At 41.8% G+C, this 21,772-nt stretch overlaps 2 protein-coding genes and 1 long non-coding RNA gene across 3 annotated transcripts; 1 reads left to right on the top strand and 2 right to left on the bottom strand.

Moving 5' to 3' along the window:
* Positions 1–285: 285 nt before the first annotated feature.
* fbxw5 (F-box and WD repeat domain containing 5) lies at positions 286–10,273 on the bottom strand. Its single transcript, XM_063478484.1, has 10 exons — positions 10,173–10,273; positions 8,164–8,359; positions 7,915–8,072; positions 7,016–7,199; positions 6,485–6,633; positions 5,101–5,436; positions 4,833–5,013; positions 4,598–4,745; positions 4,301–4,513; positions 286–3,006 (listed from the first exon to the last, which is right to left on the bottom strand). The coding sequence occupies exons 2-10, from the start codon at positions 8,348–8,350 to the stop codon at positions 2,733–2,735; spliced, it is 1,830 nt and encodes a 609-aa protein (XP_063334554.1). The 5' UTR covers positions 8,351–8,359; positions 10,173–10,273; the 3' UTR covers positions 286–2,732.
* Positions 10,274–11,766: 1,493 nt separating this feature from the next.
* LOC134631666 (uncharacterized) lies at positions 11,767–12,448 on the top strand. Its single transcript, XR_010094416.1, has 3 exons — positions 11,767–11,828; positions 12,142–12,231; positions 12,320–12,448. It is a non-coding gene; the product is annotated as an uncharacterized LOC134631666 (long non-coding RNA).
* Positions 12,449–14,011: 1,563 nt separating this feature from the next.
* LOC134632051 (PR domain zinc finger protein 12-like) lies at positions 14,012–17,415 on the bottom strand. The gene is made up of 5 exons (XM_063480636.1): positions 17,190–17,415; positions 15,561–15,751; positions 15,290–15,445; positions 14,959–15,073; positions 14,012–14,836 (listed from the first exon to the last, which is right to left on the bottom strand). Exons 1-5 carry the CDS (start codon positions 17,413–17,415, stop codon positions 14,394–14,396), a joined length of 1,131 nt encoding a protein of 376 aa, XP_063336706.1. The 3' UTR covers positions 14,012–14,393.
* Between the last annotated feature and the right edge of the window lie 4,357 nt (positions 17,416–21,772).

Raw genomic sequence — 21,772 nt, 5'->3', positions numbered from 1 at the left:
GGCATTGACATTTTGATGGAAAATTTAATTCACACAGAAGCTAAAAATATGCCTGTGTAGTATGTGTCTATTTTTAGATTTGACTCTGATACTGGAGAAGACTCAAACCGCATCAATTGAGCGCTCAGGGTCGATTTCTAAACTTCATTAACTGACAAATACTTGCAAACAGGCAATAACAATAAGGCTAAGCATGGATTGGGCTCTCTTTTCAAAACCTTTAATTAAAAACTGCACAAGAAAGCAACATTTTATTGGCAGAAAAGAATATCAGTCTGACACATGTTCAGTTTTCTGGATTTGCAGGGCATGCGCTTTATTAAAGTGAAGGTTTTGAAAAGAACACAAGCTGGAAAAAAATGATCATGAGGAAGCAAACATTGGCAAAACATGACAGTGTGATGAGGAGGAAGTGAAAGGGGAGCTTGGGGAAAAAAGGAAAAAGTTTGTGACTTTTTAAACAAATTTAAAAACATGGAAAAAACCACTGTTCAGTTGAATGAAACCTGCTTGTTCAAGTGTCGGATTCACAGGGGATTCTGAAAAGTCAACAAGTGAAACAGTCGCCCAATCATAATTAAAGCCATGTTTTAAAATCAGTCACGTCCTCTTTAAACAGGCATCTGCGTGGAAATGTAAATAAGAAGCCAGTAAAGTACCCTTGTGCTGGTTAAACTGTAGCTGTAACCATGCGTTACTTTTTGTTTTGCTTTGTGTTTACCAGTAAAAGCACCTCAAAGGGGACTTAAAGTATGATGTAAATACCAACAGACATTTCAACACAATTTGACCAGGCATTCAAAATGAGTCTTCAGTCCTTTATACTTTCTGTCTGTTTCTGTGGAAGTGTTTTTAATCTGTTGTTTCTAGTCAACTTACCAAACAAAGACTAATAATATTAGTCAAAATATTTTTAAGCATTTCTAAACTGAATTTAATTTCAAGTAATAGGCGCCACTTGTGCAACCTGAAAGGTCCATGAAACTCCATTATTGCTTTGCTTTGGGTAAAAGTCTGTGGCACTGGTACGCAATGTAAGTTACAACATGAACTGCCAATCCACTGAATATCTTTATTACAGCATATTAATGTTTTTTTTTAAAAAAAAAGAGTGATATTAAAAGTTACATGTGTGCCACATTAAAATAAAGACTAGGAATTAACACTGCCTTCTAATCCTTAAGGAGATACATTAGTTATTTATACACTACAGCACTGTTCAGCAGTCTGTGGACAAACTGGAGAATGGCGGCTTTCATTTAAAATCCACAGGACCAATTGGAGCTCGAGGTCGGGGTGTCAAACATAAGGCCTGAGGACCATAATGGGCCCGTCAAAGACTTCAATGGACGGCTTTGGAAAACACTTAGTGCATAGATTTGGAACTTTTAACTGTATTTTCATAAGTTTTGCAGCTTTTTTGACTCACACAGACCTCCCCCATTCATACCACACCAAAGCAGCTAAAAGTAACAGATTCCTGTTTTTACACTATCAACTATAGAAATGTCTTTAAAAAAAAAACAAAACAGTGGGTCCACAGTTTAACAAAACAGTAATTAACAAAACCTTTACGTTTTATAAATACAGCACAGTCTGGGCAACGTGCTACCACTTTTTCTGTAATTTTACACATTTATCATGTAGAAAAACGATCATGTAGTGTTGAATGTCAGGGATTAAATGTTTACTTAAATGTTTTTACTGGTCTGGTTCTCTTCAGATCAAAGTGGCCCACAGCATAAAATGAATTTGACATCCCCGATTTAGGTAACTTGACTAAAAAGGCTCTACTTGTAAAGTTTCTTTCTCCAGAGGGGGGACAAAATATGTTGCTAAATAAGAAAAGCAAAATTAATTAACAAAATTCTGCAAAATAAAGGGTACAGCGTTGTGATGCTAATGAATGAAAAGGGTTTAAATACATTTTTATATTATACAGATCCAATAAACACTCAGCTACACAAACAACTCTTCTTCACAGCCAGCGGTTCCTCTTATATTAAACTGCTCAGTAATTCTACATTTAATAGAATAGTGATGGATCATTTCCCGGGCACAGACAAAAAACAAAACAAAAAACAAAACAAACAAACAAAACAAGCAGACCACATTAAATGCAGCTCAAACTCCTTTTCCCTTTTCGTTTTATACTCTTTTATAAAATCTTTGAGAAAAGAGTTTATGAGAAACTTTTAACTCGAGACGTCAATTAGATACAGCCACTGATAGGAAAACGAACATTTCTCAGCTTATTCTCAGTTGCACTTTGCCCTAAAGGAGGAGGACCTTTGTATACATGTGTACGTCACATCCAGGAGTCCAAACTGTTCGGACGCAACTTTACAGATTTTTTTTTTAAAGAAAAAAAAGAAAAAAAGAAAAAAGGAGAACAACCATCTTTCAGGGGAGCAGTTTTTGGGCATCTGTGTTTAGGCGTCAGCTCTACACTCTCTACATCTCTACCTGTGTTAACGTTGCATATCATTTCTGTCTGCAGTCAGTTCTGCTGGCACAACAGCGCCCCCTTGTGTCTGAGCCGGCTATCGTTTCCTGTCAGCTGAATCAGTCACTGCTTTAGGTCACGACACCGTGAGCTCAAGCGAAAACAACAGACCGTGCCCACGCTGTACACATACATGGAGTGTGTATATATTCATACCACAAAGGGAAAAGATCAGACTTTCCTCACCATGCTTCCCCCTCCCGCTTCAAGTGTTTTCCAGCCTGACTCATGGTTTTCCGTTGATGCAGGAGTTCTTGCTGCGGCTCAGCCAGGACGGCAGGAGGCAGCGTGGTCTGGGCGGCCGGGCGGAGGCCTGCGCGAGGCGGATCATTCGCGGCGAACGCCACACCTTGATGGTGGAGTCGTCGCTGGCGGACAGCAGCAGCTCCTGGTCGGCGGGGCTGAACGCCACCGAGTTCACCACATCGTCGTGTGCCAGACGCGCCAGACAGATGTTGTAGTGACGGTCCCAGATGTAGCCGTGCTTGTCCTCGGCTCCACTACAGGTGGGAGATTGGAGGGTAAGTCAGAGCGGTTACCAAGCGTTTGATTTAGTGTGTAAACATTTGCAGTGAATATCAATTAAAACTGACAAACACATGAATATGTTTACTTTACTTTGAAATAGATCAAGGTAGTCCCCTGTGAAGCTGGAGCTGTGTGTGGTTACGCAGTGCTTTTACCTCATCAATGTTTCAATCAAATAAATCGTGAATAGTGACTTTAACAAAACTGTGTTATACATATTTCTATTAAACCACAGAGTTCAGAATTTGAGTTATTTAGACATAAACATACAATCACAGCCCACAAACCCTTTAAAACAACAGCATATGATTATTAATATTTATCTATGAACACATTTTATTTCATTTGTGTTTATCTACTGGGTTTTTTTGTCTTTTATTTATTCTTCTGTACACCACTTTGGTCCATGTGGTTGGTTTCAAGTGCTTTACAAATAAACCTGCTATAGTATCGTGTAGTATGGTACAGTACGCGGTATCGTATTTGCCTAAAATGCAAAAGATCACCAGTTTGAGACTAGGAGGAGACACCAACCGAGTCTCAGTTGTGGGTTTCTATCTGGTGAGAAATCTGAAGCAAATCAAACTTGCTGATATATCGGCTGTGGATCTACATTTTGTCTTATAGTGATAATGGGTGTCACTTCACTGCATCTATGAACCTTTGGTCTACCTCTTTTCCTCATGCCTGGCAACTCTTCAACATCTACTGTCCGTTATGCCCACCATCTCTCCTCTGTACATATCCAAACCAGCTCAATCCGAGCTGTCCCTTTATCCTTGTCACTCCCAACAAAAATCTTCACATGCCATGGGAAATATTGGTTTTTATATATGTAGTGGGGGAGTAATATGGACAGTAAGTGGAAAATCTCTTCATGACAGCACCCATCATACTGAACAGATTCTTTTTCAGATTCTTCAGATTTTGTTTCTGCTTCATCATTTTCTTTATGCTCAAACTCACGACTGACACGTCCTGAGTGTAAACCTCAACATCCGAAAGCAGCGTCTTCATTCAAACGAGCTGTCTGATTACTGTTTTAAATTCTGACACACCCCTGTTACTAGAAATAACGTCATGTACAACTGACACACTGTGACGCACTGCGCCAGAACGAAAAAAGGGAATTTCTTACATACTGAGCAGTGAAATGGTGAGCACATTTACCAACACTGCAGTATCGCTTCCTTTTCTGTTGCCCAGTGGAGAGTGGCTGCAAGTTTGAAAAACTTCTGTGTCTGAGGAATAAAATAACAAACACACCTGGCAACAAAGTCTCTGCTGACGTCCAGGAAGATGAAGAAGCACTCATCGTTGGGTGTGAAAGCTCGATGAGCGCGCAGGCTTCTTCTCTCCTCTCTCAAACTCTTCAGGTCAATCACGTGCAGGTCGATCTCCTCAGCGATGGGGGGCGGAGACATGGGGTCTGAGATCACACATCCGGCTGGCCAAGCCCGGCTATTAACATACAGGTATCTGACCAATGACAGAGGAGAAGTGATGTTAAACTAAAAAGCTGATACAGGATCAAATAAGCTCAAATGTTTCTCATTTGATTACCTGTGGTCTGGAGAAAGGCCCATGCCAATGATGTGACCGTGGATATCAATAACATGATCCAGGGAATCAAAAAACTCGTCTGAACTTCGCTCTTCGCCGAGAACTGGACCCGAAGTGGTCATCTGTTCAGGCCTGATTCGCTTAATGCCTGGAAAGTGAAAAAGGAGCTTACAGGTGAAAGAGGGCCGGCACAATTTTGAGAAAATATCGCAGCGTTTCTGAATAACTTTGTTACCTATCTGGTGAGGGGAGTATGTAAGGCTGCCGGTGGTGAAGAGTAAGTACGTTTTGTCTTCCTCCCCAGACTCGGACGGCTCAGTGAGGCTGGGGTCAGGGGGCTTCGTGTAGGCTCTGCCCATCAACTGAGCCACCTGGGTCTCAATCTCCAGCTCCTTCTGCCCCACGTTTTTTCGGCTCTGGGAGGAAGAAGTGCAAAAAAAGAAAATGAATTTAAAAAAATGAAAACGCTAAAAAACAAAAGAAAAGCCAAACAGATTCTTTACATGTATAACGTGCTCCAGTCCCGACATGGTCGGCTGAGGGAGACGAGGACTGGGGAGGCCGTGACTTCTCGCTCCCCTCTGGCACTCTTCCTCCTCTTCTTGCTCCTCTTCTTCCTCGCTACCGGACGTTGCCAAGTCAAAGAGGAGAGGCTGGTGGTGCTGCTGCTGCTGCCCCTTCTGCCTTCGGGCCTGAGACTGAGCTTCATAGTCCAACAGCAAGTCCGGGTTATCGTGACGCCGACAGTGGGCCACCATCACCGTGCGAATGGTGCTGGCGTTGATGTTCTGGATCTTGAAAAGGCGCTTGACCACGTTGACGTTCTCCGATTCGATATCCTGTTGCAGGAAAAGAACATTTATTTTTTGTTTTTCCCCTGGAAACCCACCACTGCACATGCTCACATATATTCATAACCACGAGCTGCTCGATTTTATTGAATTTGCTGAATATACTCAATATTTTAGAGATGTGTGAGTCTGTGACCTAACGCAGACCGCAAAAAGTGCTACGTATTGGCACTTAGTCTCACTCAAACAGCAACATCTGGGCCTGAAAAATGAAGTCACCACAGGAGCTGCAGTTCCTCCGCTGGCCACTGAGGCTTGCTCCAAAACAAGAGCAAACCCACAGAGCACTGCCATATTAAAATTAAACAGAAACAAACATGTTTACAGTCTGCTGCTTTGAAAAAAAGAAAACAAACCGAATTTCTCAGAGTTATCGAAAGAAACCAAATGGATTAATACCTCACAAACAGTCTTTGATACTGAAAAAGAAAAATAACACCACCTTTCTACTAATGTGTGGATGCAATCTTTGTTTACTCAGCTGTTGGGAGGTTTTTCCCCTCACGGTCATGTAAGCACCTACTTGATAACACACAAGATCCTGTTTTCTAGATCCTCCTCCTCACTTTCATAACCTGAGCCTTTAGTTTCTCTGCCCCAAAACTTTGGAATATGCCTACACCGGATCTCCGGACCATAAACTCTCTATTTATGAATCACGTCTCAAATCCCATGTGTTCAGAACTGCATACCGTTCATTATGACATGGCCTTAGTCTACAATCTATTGATCAGTTTTTACAGTTTAGTGGTTTTATGTGTTTTATTATCATTTAAGCGTGTATATGTTTTTAATTTCCTAGACTAATGTGAGCTGTCTTTGAGGGCTTTTCATGATCTCGAACGCATCTTACAATTAGTTGCTTTCTACCTGTGCAAACACACTCTAGTTAGACTCACATGTTGACAGGGAAAATAGGTTAAATCAGGGGAAACACACATTTTCCACTCGACTACACATATTGCTCATTTCCTCCTTTATGACAACTGCATGCCAGATTTTATAATAATATCGAGGCTACAGTCTACGGTCTCACCTGGAAGGCTTTATTGAGCCAGAGCACAGAGCAGGATGTCATGTTGCCTATCCAGTGCAGGTTTCCAGATATCAGGTGGGTCTCATTCAGCCAGCAGCCAAAGACATCATAGGGCTTGTTCCTGACCCGTGACAACAGCGTGTAATTTTCTGTAGCAACGCATCAAATGGGGAGAGCGTCACAGAGAACACATTAATGAACAAATGCAGCTTAGACTAACACGTGACGTTTTAAATGACTTGTCAGTTCAATGTGTAACCCTGAGCATAACCTCATAGTTGGCGGGTTGGATAATGAAGTTGGGTGAAAGCTCTTACACCATAAAATGTGACCAAAAATGGCATTTAACATAGAAGTTCATTCAGGAATGTAATCATTAATCGCAAAATAAAAAAAATTAAAAAAAGTATTTTTTCCTTCTTTGAGCCTGAACTATGTAAATCAAATCAAGCTAAGTTTTAAGGTGATTCATGGTATTTAATGATGTTCACGAGGTTTCAAAAGCAATTTGGAGTATTTCATGGCTCCTACCTAGACTGATGACAGCGATTTCTCCTGATGACGAGTGGTGTGGTCCCAGGTAGACACCCGAGACGAGCAGCAGGCTGTCATCAGCGTTGAACTGGGAGAACTGGGTGTAGCCCCAGTTAAACTGCCGCATGCTGGAGCTGTGCACCAAGGAGATATTACCATCTGGCCGCTCAGTGTCCCATAGCTGCATACAGGAAGAGAGAAGACGTGAGAGAATGTGCAGGGATGGATATTGATAAGACTTCAGAGAAACCAACGCCACTATTGGTTCTGCTCACAGGGCTGAATTTTTAGCAAGTCCCTCGTCTATTCTTGGTAATATTCTGTGAGAAATAAAAAATGGCCTATGCAGGCTTTCAGCATCACCATTTCTATAAAAACTTGTTAGAGCACGAAACTTTTTGACACTACTCATTTTCCTTGCACCACTGCAATCACAGATGAGACTGATCGCTGTTAGACAAATAAATAAATACCAACATAATTTTTTTTCTAATTAATCACGACTCTACGAACAGTATTTTACCAAAAAATATAAATATTTTGTCCCAGAAAGTTGACTCTATTCATCTGGATGTAGCGTTTTCAGTGGGAAGCGCTGGATGATTGAGCATGAATCATGACACAAACATTTGGTGTTAGTTAATTCTCCACTACACTTCTATTTTTCCTCTCAACAGTGTATTTTTTTCTTTGCGTGATGGTATTGAGTACTTCAGTTGTGCCATTGGTTGTCCACTAATTTTCGCGAGCACTGCTGCATACTTTGCACTTTATGGCCTGGAGTAATACTCACTATGTATTCGGACAGCAAGACATTGCAAATGCTGTCCTAAAATTGAGTAAAAGTGTCCCCTTGTCCTCCATAGACAATAAGAAACCTCAACAGCATATCTTACCTTAACAGTACAGTCTTTTGAGCAGGAGGAGAAGCGGTGACCCCGATGAGAGAAAGCCAGGTGAAGGACTTGGTCGGTGTGCTCTCTCAGAGTTTGAACCTCCACACAGGGGATGCAGTCAAACAGACGCTTGAACTCCCTGTACCACGACACAGCCGCTGCACACAGGCAGGTTTTGGAATTAATGAGAGAAAATTTCAGCAGTAACTAAATTCCTCTCAGAAACAAATAAATAATAAAGATATTTACCAGGGTGCCGGGGTACCGAGCGGGGAATGCGGTAGTAGCTGTAGAACAGCTCCCTCCACAGGAACTCATCTCTGGAGACAGCCAGCCACTGTCGGCAGGTCAGACCAGCTCTCAGCACAGCATCATGGGGCAGACGCAGAAAGATCTCCAACACCAGGCTGTCCGGCAGAACTGGGCCACACTCCATCCTAACATCCTGAGTAACACGCACACACGAGTATAGTATAGTGCTGTGCAAAGGTTTCAGGCACAAAGTATAAAAGAGCCAACTTTTTATGAAGCTTTTTGGTTTTGTGTTTGAGCAGTCTGTGTTTGCCTTCAGGTTAATAAAAAAAAAAAAAATCTGCTAGGATACCAAAATAGGGAACTCATTTGTTGATGTGCATCTTGAAATCATCAAAACAGGAAGTCTTGTCTCAGATATCTCTGGCCCAGAAATATTGACCATTGTCTCCAGAGGGAAAAATTAGCTGATGGATTCCCGGACTGCTACATATTAGGTGATGATGATTAATTAGTCCCTGTTGTTGTTAGAAAAATTAGCAGCAATATTTTATCTCAGGGTTTTATCTGAATATAAGCCATTCTCTGACTAATAGCAAAGAGGTTTTGGCCAGAGAAAAATCACAAGGACAATGATAAAAAAAAATACATTTTTAAGCACTTTAAATGAGGTTTATGGAGCATATCCCAAGAAGTAAGAGATGGGGTACACCCTCAACAGTCTACACATCCGTAAATTAAACTTCAAATATATTTTTGATCATTAAATCGTCAGAAATGGCAGGAAAATGTACAGAATTGCAACTTTATCTTGACCAATCACACTTATCTATGTGGTCTAACTGCAAAAGCCCATTTTAAGCCAGGAAGGAAACTGGACAGTTTCTGTGAGCTTCTTTCAACTCCAAATTAAAGCTGTCCAAACAAATGTTTTTATGACTGCACATTTATAATCCTTTTTTATGTTATCCATATGAGTATATTGCATTTTATATTCTATTTGCTGCATTTTGGTTGAGATTCAACCAAGGATAAAAAACCTCATTCACTGCTTTATAAAACACACAATGTAAAATAAAGACATCACTCAAGCTCCATGAGATTAACTCCTATTCTGACTCCAGTCAGCTGAGATATGACTGAAATTCTATTTTTATTATTTATTGCATGAGCTGTAAAGAACAAATACAGATCCAGCTTCTAGCATTAGCGTTTTCCTTTCATTTCAGCTCAATTATAATGAAAATTTCAGCTACAACCAGTCAGGGTGCTGCATATTTTTGTGGCTCCACCATTAATGAGATTATCTGAAGCCAAGACAGCTGTTGACAGCTGTTGCGGTGCAAAGACAGCGGCCCATTAAAGACATCATCATGATGTCAGTGAACCTACGACCTGCCCTCTTCCTTAAAACCTGCTTTATTTGCAGAATTTTGAAAGGAAGGGAGAGCTGACATGTCGAGTCCTGTTCACAGCAGCTGGAACAGGGCCATGTTAGCGTGGCATTTCCTTACATCACAAAGGTGCAAAATGGAAAATTTTACGTGAACTGAGTTTTTAAAAATGTGATCGACACCCTCTCCAACTTTGGAGTAAACGTCCCCAGCTCTTCTGTGAGGGACCGTCGTGAAAAGATGACCTAACATGGACATTTTATGTCGGGTGCTATGTTTACACTGAAATCAAACCAGTCTAGCCTTCCTCCTCACAAACCAGACATCTGTAGAAATACGTTATAAGTAGTAAACGTTTGTATTTGTTTGCCAGTCTAAATTGGAAAAGAGTTTCGTTTTCAGCTACAGAAGAAGACTATGTAGCTAGCTTTAAGCGAGCTAACTTATTAAGAATGCAGCTAGCTGTTAGCTGACATTTGTTTTCAACTTTTAGCTGCGCCCGGCAACACTCAATATTGACTGCTAGCTGCTAATTTTACGACTAAAAGCTTTCGTTGACTAATTTAAAGAGCCTCGCTTCATACAGGTTTAATGACACAAACTGGAACCCACCTGCTGGATCAGAGTATGTTGGAGAGAAAAATCCAACGGCTAGCCAGCGCTAAACGCTAGCCACAGAAAATGACAACAATCCTGCAGCAGCTACGAGGCGGACAGACGCTACTAATAGATGGCAGAATAATCGATACACATACAGAGGAACTTTAACGTATGCAATCCGACAGAAGAGTTCGGAAAAATTGATTTAAAAGTGAAAAGTAAAGATAAAGAATAAATGTTGTGTCATATTGCGATTACTAAAGCAACTCTATTTTATTTAACTGCATAATCGTTTTCTTCTTCTTTCAGCTTCTCCCTTTAGGGGTCGCCACAGCTGATCATCTGCATCACTCTAGTATCCTCTTATGTCACACCAAACCTCTGTATGTTCTCCTTCTGTGGTCGTCCTCTTTTGTTTGGCAGCTTCATCATTAACATCCTCTGCACATGTCAGCCTTGTCTTTCTAACTGTGTCTCCAAACCACCCAACCTGAGCTGTCCCGCTGAGATACTCCTTTCTAATCTTAACATCTCAGGTCTCACTGTCATCTTGTAATCCTTTGCTTGCTGCTATCTATCTATCAGTCACAAGTCAACCCTGACACTCGTCTCCACCCACCTCCACCTTGTCTGCACTCTCGTCTTCACCACTGTCTCCTGCTCATTCACACACATGTATTCGGTTTTGCTTCGACTGACTTTTATTCCTCTTCTCTCCAGAGGATACCTTCACCTCTCCAGGCTCTCTTCCATCTGCTGTGAGCGTTCATCAACTCCTCAAAGTCCTCCTTCCACCTTCCACCTTCCTAACACATACTTTTTTCTCTTTCTATCTTTAATCACGCTAACCTGCTGCTAATCCTTTCCGGCTCGATCTTTCTGTCTAACCAATCGATGCAAAATCTTTTGTCTCCTTCCTTAAGACATAAAAGTAACTTCAACAAAGTTAACTCGGCCTGTTCAGCATTTACACTTAGGATATTTTATGACTCCTATCATCATCATCATCGTCATCATCTCTAACTCTGAATTTGATATGTTTAGTTAGATGAGAGACAGAGAAGAAAACTCAGTTTCTGCCAATAGATATAACACTTTTTTGGGTAGTTTTTTACTCTTGTTTATGTTTTGTTTGTTTTTTTATGTAAAGTGATGCAACACACACAAACAGACATACACAAATAATGTGATTGTTTTGATGAATGCAAAAAGAGAAATGCAAAAAGAAAACTCATAAAAGAAACTGTTCCCTTTATTTCTCCAACCTCGTTTCAGCTCTAAGACTTATGTTGACATGGTGACTTTGGATGGAAAATTAAGAAAAAGCTGATGGAAAACTTTTTTTCATATGTGTGTAAAAATATACACCACCCCTATATAAAGCCATTTTATTAGCATCAGTAAATGATCTCATTTTCTTTTCTTGCCCATGAAGTAAGCAGACAATGGAAAAATGAAGGGCAGTAACAGGAGTGGTGGCTCATGGTAAACTGACACCCCAGTTGTGTACTGATGCCTGCGTGACTGAAAAATAGCTGAGTCATTAGGTTGGCACTGTCGCTGCACATATAACACTGACTACTGACCAGCTACACAAGATCTGACACCCCAAGACTGACTGGTGAAGAAAACACTGAAGTGGAGCCATGCTGTGACTGATATGCTCTGGTAAGATTTTAAATTTCCCTAGATTTTTTCCTAAAGATTTAAACATAAAGATTTATTAATGAATATATTTATTAATTAAATAATGTGAGTAATGCATTTATTTTTGTTTAGATAAGCAACATTTTCACTGCTTTTTAATTTTTTTAATGAAATAAAGACGTAAAACATAGACATGCATCCTGGGTTAATGTGTTAATGGCATGTGTTACACCTGATAGGGATCAGTTTACCTGCTGCACCATTATCTCAGCGGAAGAGGCTAGGCTAATGCTGCAACAGATAATAGACAGATAAAGTTTCTGTCTTTATTTAGCGCTGCACAATGTGGCTGCCTGGGTCGTGTCTTGCTGTTGCTCCTCAGCAAAGGACGGGACATCATCAGGAGAGACATACAAGTGTAAAGGTGCTCATCATTGGGTAACATGGTATCATTTCAGAACAATAATCTGCAGAGTTGTCCTAAACATGCTGTTACTTACCTCATTGTCCAGGAAAGCAAGTGTGGACAGTGTCTGATGATGCAGCGCCATCCAGTCAAAAGCCTTCCTAATTCCTCTCAGCAGTGCAGAGAGGAACAACAGCCACATTTTCTCCACCCAGACACCCTGCAAAGTGTTTAATCTCCGCTCTGGTCTGACTCTGTGTTGCTCTGTGTTTGTTATAATGATGACTTATCTAAAAACTCCTGTTTGGGAAGCTGGATAATGTCTGACAGCTGACAAATACAGCAGCATCAGTCAGGTCATCATGTCACATCATGACTTTAACCAATAAAGAGTTGTGCAGGATGTTTAATTTTGTATTTCTTGGTGTGTTTCCAGTAAAGTAGTGATTTCCAGTATTTGCCATAAAAAAAAAAGAAAAGAAAAGAAGAAAGACGATTGCTCGTACAAACTGAGGCTGCAATCAGTTTTCAGTAAAGTGACTTTTATTTATCCAGCTAAATACAGTTCTCTGTTACAGTAACAGAGAATCATATAACCCCTACGTAAATCCTCTTTGCTACAGTCTATTTACCAATATGAGCAAAGATAGCACATAAAAAACACACTCTCTAGTGTCTCTGGCGCCATCCTGTGGAAGAAACTACTGTTTCAGGCTGTAGGACTTGTTGGGGACCAGTCACAAAGCTGAGCGTGCAGGATTATAAAAATATTTCCAAGGTTTATGGAAACACCATGGGAACACGGGAAATATGCACTGATCATAAAAACACACCAACTACTTGTTAATGGGATTACACCAAATATGTTAAAGTATCCATGCCGGTCAGTACTTTAATACTGTACACTGCATATTAACTTTTTATTGTTAAAATTCAGCACCTCATCTTCTGGTAACTGACCATGATGAGGCAAATGATCAATAGTGGGTCAGCGACACTCTTAAGGGACAACTTCCACTGGGGATTAAACACCAGGGGCTCTCCACCATTTGGTTTTAGAATTGAAGAAGCTTCTTGGCTGAGAGGTGAAACGTCTTCAAGAAACTGAAAGAACTCCAGTCGCTTTCTTTCCAAGCTCCTTAGATGCCCATCTAACTACTTATAATAATTGTTATGATGCAAAGATTATTACAAGTCCAGGCCAAAAATGATGAGCCAATGAGCTAGAGAAGTATCTATGTTTTTGAACATTATGTTTCATCCCTTTGTCTCCATTTACATGCATTTAAAAAAAATCCACATGGGCAACAAACACACCGAAACCCAGAGACACAGACACAGCCAAAAAAAGCTTAATCCTGAGTCACATGCACCATTTCAGAAGAACAACTTCACTGATTTAATTCACTAAATTCTTCTCCTGCATGCTGATGATAGGGAGAGGACTCAAACCAATATCATTTATTCTATGTTTCTATTTTATATGTGGACTTTTCTTTAAATATTTGGATCTGTTGTGGAAAGTAAAGAAAGAATCTAACTGTCCAGGGAAACATGATGCTTTTACATATGATAATAAAACTTGGGCATGTGGTTAATGATGAACTAATGTAAGAAAATAACTGAAACACCACCGCATGCAATATCATATCATTTATTTAGAATAGAAGAAAGCACAAATGTATTTACATTCACATGTACAGTAGCATACAATTCCATTTTTTATATAATTACCTAACTCTCCAAAGTACCCAGTCTGTACAACGTTAAAGTGACTATTTTAGTTTACAGTGTGGAACAATGCAGCGGAAACCATGTACATCCCTTAGTTTCACATGACTGTACACATCTGTGATGGTACTTTACACCTGAGCTGGTGAGGATTTGATGCAAACATATCAATTAGATTTAAGGATTACGCACAGAATCACTGATAACAAATGATATAAAAACGAAATATGGGTCGACTTGTCTTTTCTCTCTTTCTTTCATCTTCCAAAACATAAAAATTAAAGCATGATTTATGACAAAAAGAAACACGCAAAAACAAATTAGGCGAGAAATGCTTTCACCGTCACCTCGACTCGTGTTTTCCTTTCACTGAGCACCCTTTGCTCTAATCGGCTCTAATCTAAAGTGCAACGTCGTCCTGCCTGGCAGTCCTTCCAGTGTTTCCGTCATCATAGCACCATGGTTGGGATGTGGTGCACCAGGGGCATCTGGTGGGGTACGGCTGTCATTTGTGGGGGAGGAGGGGACACCTGGGAGGGCGCATCGGCTCCGGCAGCCACTGGTTTGTGCCGTGCGCTCTTCTGGTGCGCCCTGAGGCCCGCCAGCTGGGAGTACGCGCTCTGGCACACGTGGCACTTGTAGGGCCGCTCGCCGGTGTGCAGGCGCACGTGGTTGCGCAGAGTGGACGACTGGCTGAAGCGACGGTTGCAGAAGCGACAGACGAAGGGCTTGTCCAGAGTGTGGATGCGCATGTGCGAGCGCAGGTTGCTGCGGGAGTTGAAGCCGCGGTGGCAGATGACGCAGCGCATCCGACCCGTGGAGGAAGAGGAGGTGGCGGAGGAGGAGGGGGAGGGGGAGCACGAGGAAGGGCCGTCACAGGAGTGGGTGTCATCTGGGGAGAAAAAAGAGCAGGAGATGTTTGAAAACCTTTTCAGCGCGAGTTTCACGTGGTTACCGTGATTTTTTTTAAGTAGCTCCTTTTTCATTCACAGTGAAATAAAACCTGCTTCTCACCATTTCTGCCTTTCTTCTGGTGTTCTTCTTCGGTTCCGGGAACTCCAGGGATTCCCAGGAACGTGTTCTGAGTGTTTCCATACCAGACAAGCAGCTCTTGGTCTGGCGGGATGGTCTGAGAGGGAAAACGCAAGATAAAAAAATATCTGTTAGACATCGTGAAATTTCGATTTGTTGCTCTGTGAATGATGCAAATGACAAAGAAAGAAATCACGGGTTAAGTTCTTATTCTAGCCAGCAGGTGGCACCTGCATTTTACACGCTTAGAGGTCTTTTAATGCCATGGGCATTTTACAGCTGCTATCTGGACTGAACCTAAGTGCGTCCTCACCTCCACGGCCTTGTAGAAGATGCTGCTGCCGATCTGCACCACCTCCAGGTTTTGCTCCTGCTCATTCCGGGCACACTTGATGTAAGTCATCCAGCTGCGCTGATCCTCCTGACTGGCGTCGATGAAATAACGCACTGTGCCGTCTTCGTTGAACACCTGAGCGCACAAGGCAATAAAAAGTGGGAGAAATTTATAAAGAGTCCGACTGAGGAATTTGGATAACACGGGCCTCATCAGGCTGCGGGATGAACAAATGAAGTTAGAAGCTCACCTCCCACATGAGATTGTTGTTCTTGAATAGGTCCACGTGTTCAGGGGACAGGAGCCTCCCTGTGAAGGGGCCCATCTCGGTGCCGGCTTTGATCCAGGTCTTCGAGAAGATGCCCAGACCCTCACCGGGGATCGAGCTCTGGGCGATGATCACCTCACTGGGCAGCACCAGGCTGGACAGCTTCTGCACCTCTACGAATATAAAGAGAAAGAAACGTGAGAATGTTTTTTTTTTGTTTGTTTGTTTTGTTGTGTTTTTTTTTTTTTGTTTTTTTTTTATAAGGAAGTTAAAATACGGAGAGCGGCTGGTCAGTTTAGATGATAACGCGTACTGTGAATCTTTGTGTCAGTTAAAGGGCATGGGAGCCAGATTACTGTGGTCAGGAGACGTTCAGCACCAAAGCTTTGCTGGAAAAAAGTCCTTAAAGCAACAAATGAACTGGATCTTATTTTAGTCACGAAATATTAAGCTACACCTCATCCTCCGTTTAATTCGATTATCTGGCTGAATTGAAACTTTTTGTTGTGCAAAAGCCTCTCGGAAAGCATTTTCATCCGCAACAGAAAGGAGGGAGAAAAAAAGAAAATCGTGCTTCTTTAATGTCAAAATCAAAGATTTTTTTTTTATTACTTCGGGCTGCCAAAAAAAAAAAAAAAAAAAATCCCGTCCGAATAGGGGTTAAATGGTCCTCTATTGCGCAGGGTCCAACAATTTGTCATGCTTCAGATGTGATATTCATTAAAGTTTACTGGAAAAGAAACGGCTAATTCCAAATTCATTATCCTTTTAAGAACTTTGTAGCAATAAATTTGCACTGAATGAAACGCGGACTTGTTAAAAGCCTCAGGAATTTCTGCAACAAAAAAATGGAAAGGCGATTAGATGGTTGACATGCAATGAATAGCATTAGATTTAGCCTTCACGGTGCATTATGTGAGGAACAGCAAATCTTTTAAGGAGAGAGAAAGAGAAAGGCTCCGGAGCCCCATAGCTGCCAAGAGAGGAAAAGAGACTGTCCGGAGATTGATGAATGCAGGATAAAAAAAAAGGAAAAAAAGAAAAAGAAAAACCCGGGGACATCTTAAAGAAAGGAAACCTTTCACTCCGCGAGGTTTAAGTGGAAACTTTCCCAGGTCAAGCACAAAGTTAACCAAATGAATTTAATGCTCCGCGTCTTTCAGTTACACGCCTAACAAGCCTCCAGCGCGAGGTCTCGGAGCTGGGGAAGGGTTAACGCGTTAAATGGGTCGAAATAAAAGCAGAAAAAAAATGGGAGAAAACGTGGAAAGCAGCGAGGAGTCAGGGAAAGTTTAGGACGTAAGCACTGTAGAAGGCCAGTAACAGGTCCGTGTTTATAGTGATGAAAATAAATGAGAATTTTGAGAAAAAAAATCTGTGGGGAAAAAATATAAAGTTTTATTGTCGGCTTTGATTAACGAAGAAAGATGATTTGATCAAATACTTCCAAAAATGTGTCCTACAGCCATAAAGCGCAATTCAAGGGGACCTTTTACGCACAACCTGGTGTACCGAAAACAAACCAAAATCTGCATTAAAAAAACACAAACTCGCACTGCAGTGTGGTTAAACATTTTAATGAAACAGTAAAGCATCAGCAGCTCAGCCTACCTCCAGCGAAGGACTGAGCCAAGACTTCGGCGGTAAAGGCGGTCTTGGGGCTGCTGCCGGTGCTGCCCTGCCGCTCCTCCGCCAGGTGTTCGCCCAGCACGTTCCTCCACCTGCCGTACAGGAAACTGTGCAGGATGTCCGATGTGATCACGTCCGACAGCGAGCGACTGGGACACTTAAATCCAGATTTTAGAGCCAAAGCGTCGGCGGGTAGCACGGAGCCCATGTTGTAAGACGAGTAAAAAAGAGCGAGGAGGGAAAAAACCAACCCAGAAATGATGATAAGTGAAGCTGCAGCGAGCGGAGGAGAAGAAGGAGAAGAAGAAGAAGTGGACACACAGGGAGCTGCTCTTCAGTCCGCCCCTCTCTCTGCTCCAAACTGTGCGCAGTAAAGCTGCCCTGCCTGGTTGTGGGGGTCTCTTTATATAAGTGGCTAGTGTGACCCCTGTCTAATTACTTATTAATGACACACCCCTCACCGCGTGGACCTGCCTGCTGCACGGCAACAAACCAGCAGAGACATTAAAACAAACGGAGACAGAGGAGGGGAGAGTGAGGGGAGGCAGGGAGGGTGGGTCAGCGGAGGGGCAAACTTTACTTTGGTAATTATCCGCACATAAAGCCGCATATTAAATTAACACACATGCGCAAAGCCATTGTAGTCATGCATGTGAGATCGAAAAAAGGTACACAAATAAAAAAAACCGCTTTGAATGCACACCTGTGCTGTCGGGGAAGGGGGGTGGTGCTTCCGTGGATTTGTTGGGACTTTATTAATGATGTATGTTTGATAAATAAGAATAAAGAAGGAGAAGGTGGTGTTAAAATGATGATGAAGAAGAAGGAGAAGTTTCCCTCATGCGTACAGAAGTGGGTCATTGCGTCTGGGAGTTGCTCGCCCATTTTTTTCTCATGCATTTCGTATTCATGTGGTGGTAATATTAATTTTTTTGTGGAGAGTTAGCGCGGGAATAACAAGAATGGAAACAAGCTCAACTTTAGGGTTTTCTTTCTTTCTTTCTTTTTTTACAGCTTTGTTCGCATGCAAAAGAAATGCAAAGCTGCTTTGACGTGGTTCACTTTTTCAAGCCCTTGTTGAGGTAAGCGGTTTAATATTCATGGATGTTCGGATCCCCCTCCACCCCCACTCCGTATTGTGGCGACGTTTAGATGAGTATATATGGGCCCTTTTCTTCTCCATATAGTCGCAGTCCTCTGTGTTTTTTCCTCTCCTGCCTATTTTTCGGGCTTGATGGACTGGGGCTAAATGGGCAGTTTTCCCTTCTTTTCCAGCAGAGAGGACATCTTTATTCCATCCCTGGCTCACAGGTTTCCTATTCAGCTCCCCTCCAAGTAATGTCAGGGCCCTGAAAAGTGCTGCAAATCAATCTTTCATGGTGTTTTGAGGGCAATTTGACATCCATGCACTCCTCTTTTCAGTCCAACAACTACAAGGGGATTGTCCGAAAAAAAAAAGAAGAAAAAAAAGTGGGCAACGTTGAGCTCTCTCTCTCCCTCTTTCTCTCTGGACGAATATGGACTATGGCGATGTAATGGCACAGAAGATATGGCAAGTAAATACAATAGCGGAGAGTTTTGTTGAGCTGCAGTGATAGTGAAAAGGCAAGGTGAGTGACAGGGCACGAAAAAAGATTACCGTGTACAGCTGCTTTTTATGAGCGGGCCCCTCCCACGTTTGTCTCCTTTTTCCCAGATGAAATTTCTCTGCTCTTTCAATGGGATTCTTTCTCATCTAGATTGATTTACATTTATAGCATTCATCGCACAAATCCGAGGTAAATGGCGGGGACGGGGGGGTGGGCCGCTTCTTTATTAAAGAGGAATTAAATGAATTGAATTGGGGTAACGCATGGATTTGATTTGCTTATTTATGCATTAACCTGTGGCATTATGCGGAGCTGGTAAAGCCGCGGGCATGTCAGCAATAGCAAATCATCCCGCTTAGCCGTTCCATTGTAAAACAATTTAAGCCATTATTCTGTCCATTTAAAGCTTATCAATTTAATGTGGATGATTGACAATTATTGCACAAAGAATGTGGTAATTGATGGATTTCAAAGAGCTGCTGGGAAACCTATCAAAGGCGAGCGTTTGTTTGTGGGTAAATAGCGGAATTTTACGCGAATCGGAGGGGGTGAGAAAGGAGAGATACACCCCTGAAGAAAAACAGGAGAAAACACATGATTGGCTTTACACATTAAAATGTCAGAGAATAAACTGAAAATTACTCAATATTAAAAGATGCTTTCAAGAATTTGCTTGGAAAATTTTTTTTCCGTTATTGTTGCTCGTTAGAAATAAGAACTAGAAATAAGAACTTTCCCTTCCCGCAGGAAGGGAAAGTAAATCACTGACACTTTACCCAAACATCCGCATGAATTTAACTGAGGCCTGCTGCAGGGACACGGACACACACACACACACACACACACACACTGCTGCTGTCCAACCAGCAGGGAGAAAGGAGCGCAGAGCCTCCCGCGGGATCCTCCGCAGTGTCATTAAAAACAGATTAAGGTAGCTGCCACAGTGCGCCGGATCCTGGAGGCCGGCTCATCTGCTGCAAAGGTGAGAGAGGTGCAGCCCCCACCCCACCCCACCCACACCCCTAAGAGCCTCTTTTTCTTCACCCCTCTCTCCCTCCGTTGCGGGACAGGGCACCTGCTGGATGTGGAGGTGTTGTGTGTGTGTGGAGGCCCACCTTTACTTACAAAGCATGGAAACTCATTGAAACATGGTTTGGCTCGTCCTGCCCAGCACTGGCTGCGATGTGAAACTGCGAAATTATATCCATCTTTTTCGATCAATCAGCAGAAACTGCAGTAATAATTAAAATGTCACGACTTGATTTATCCCCTTAAATCTACTTCACACTTCTAAAGAGAAAATGTACCCAAATTTAGTAGCAGCTGCAAAACTGCTAACCTGTGGCTAAAAGTCCCACAAATCCAATTTCTCTCATCAGTTTGAAAATAAACAAATACTGACAACTGTACTTTTACCTTTTAAAAATAATGAGTCGGAGACAAATTGATCGTTTTCTAAAATATTTTCAAATGAAACTGCACCAAATTACACGCAGACGTAATAAAAACAAGTCGTACAGTCAGCTGAGTCGAAGTTGGCCTTTCCAATCAGTAATGCTCTTTTAAACAAACAAGACCTGGACACAGAGCAGGGGGAAGAGGATAAAACAACCACTGCTGCCATTCCCCCCATCTAACAGTGTTAAAAATATCCAATAATTCTGAAATGCGAAGGCTTTTTCATGCTGAGTATAATTATCTTATATTAAAAATGTTATTCTAGAACGATATTCCCAATTATTTCTACATTGCTATTTTACCTCAAACATAGCTAAAAGAAAATTGAATTATAATGAAAATGTTCAGTTATGATTGGGAAGAAAAAAAAATCTAGGAATTTAAGTGATTCGGGCTCAGGTGATGTAAGATAAATGCAGAATGATGCATCTAATTCTAGACACTCTACAGAGTGTTTATGAAATTATAGATCATTTTGCGGTTTACAAGCTAAGTGAGGTGGAACAATAGAGGCCTCAAAATGAAGTAAAGGTCCCTAGAACTACATTGATTTGGCACAATATTTGCAGAACCTGCATAAAGTCATTAAAATAATTTGAGGAATATTTTACTTGCACATAAATACATCAATCCAAAAAAAATGTGGTTTACTTTAAAAGCCTCTGCTCTTCTCATTTTTCAGACTGAAAGCAGTCGCTTTTAAAAAGGCCAGAGTACTATTGTACAAGCAGGATCATTTTTAAATCGTTTCAATACAGGGGCACCTGCCCCTGTGCAACAGACCAGCATATTCAGCATAAATTCACCATCATACTGTCAGTTTGGATAAGCAGGAAAATGCTTCGGTGTGTCTACAGATAATGAAGTGCCCCTCTCACTCTGCTTAAAAAGAAAAAATTATTAGATGGCCACAAAGGACCCAGCAGGTCCAAAACGTCCACAGGGATGGCATGTTAAAGACGAAGAGGATCAAAATCAAGGGCTGGATTTGGAAACAGCTGCACGGCATCAAAGCAGGGGCCGCTACGGGGCCACGCAGGATCCACTGTGGCAAGAGCCTCCCTGCTGAGGGCAAAGATGTGCAGTGACAAAGCTGGAAAGAGCTGCAGGAGAGGAGGAGGGGCGGGACAGGACAGTGGAATGAGCTGATGCTGGCTTTAAGCATTTAACGTGCGAGAAGGATGAGGAAGGAAAAAGTGCAAGAATTGTTTCAAGCGCAATGAGGAATGGATGTACAGGAAATGTGGCCAAGTAGTGCAGCATTTGGAGCAACAACAACAAAAAAAGACCAGAAAAAAAGAGATAAAAGGAAGGCCAACTTTAGATTTCCTGACAGGCCCTGAAGGTGAAGTCTGTTATAGTACAACTCCAACTGAAGTCCTCATCCACAAACTAAAGCAGTGGCTTATTTTAATAATAAATCAAAAATCAGTTTAAATTAAAAGTCATGCAACAGACTCTTAAACACGCAGGTATTTTTGTCTGTGGCTGTAACGCAGTGGAAGTATTACAGCATGC

This window comes from Pelmatolapia mariae, linkage group LG7 (genome assembly GCF_036321145.2).
Source record: "Pelmatolapia mariae isolate MD_Pm_ZW linkage group LG7, Pm_UMD_F_2, whole genome shotgun sequence".
Lineage (NCBI taxonomy): Eukaryota > Metazoa > Chordata > Actinopteri > Cichliformes > Cichlidae > Pelmatolapia > Pelmatolapia mariae.
Note: the sequence above shows the minus strand (reverse complement) of the source record. Positions and strands in the feature narration are given on the sequence as shown.

Bases quoted from the DNA above. Each gene is read 5' to 3' on its own strand.
- fbxw5 (XM_063478484.1), bottom strand. From the start codon at position 8,350: ATGGAGTGTGGCCCAGTTCTGCCGGACAGCCTGGTGTTGGAGATCTTT. The intron at 8,073-8,163 runs GTAAATATCTTT...GCCTGTGTGCAG, and splicing joins CTCGGTACCCCGGCACCCTG to CGGCTGTGTCGTGGTACAGG. The intron at 4,746-4,832 runs GTAACAAAGTTA...TTCACTTTCCAG, and splicing joins ATACTCCCCTCACCAGATAG to GCATTAAGCGAATCAGGCCT.
- LOC134632051 (XM_063480636.1), bottom strand. From the start codon at position 17,415: ATGGGCTCCGTGCTACCCGCCGACGCTTTGGCTCTAAAATCTGGATTT. The intron at 15,752-17,189 runs GTAGGCTGAGCT...TTATATTCGTAG, and splicing joins GGCTCAGTCCTTCGCTGGAG to AGGTGCAGAAGCTGTCCAGC. The intron at 14,837-14,958 runs GTGAGAAGCAGG...TTTTCTCCCCAG, and splicing joins CCAGAAGAAAGGCAGAAATG to ATGACACCCACTCCTGTGAC.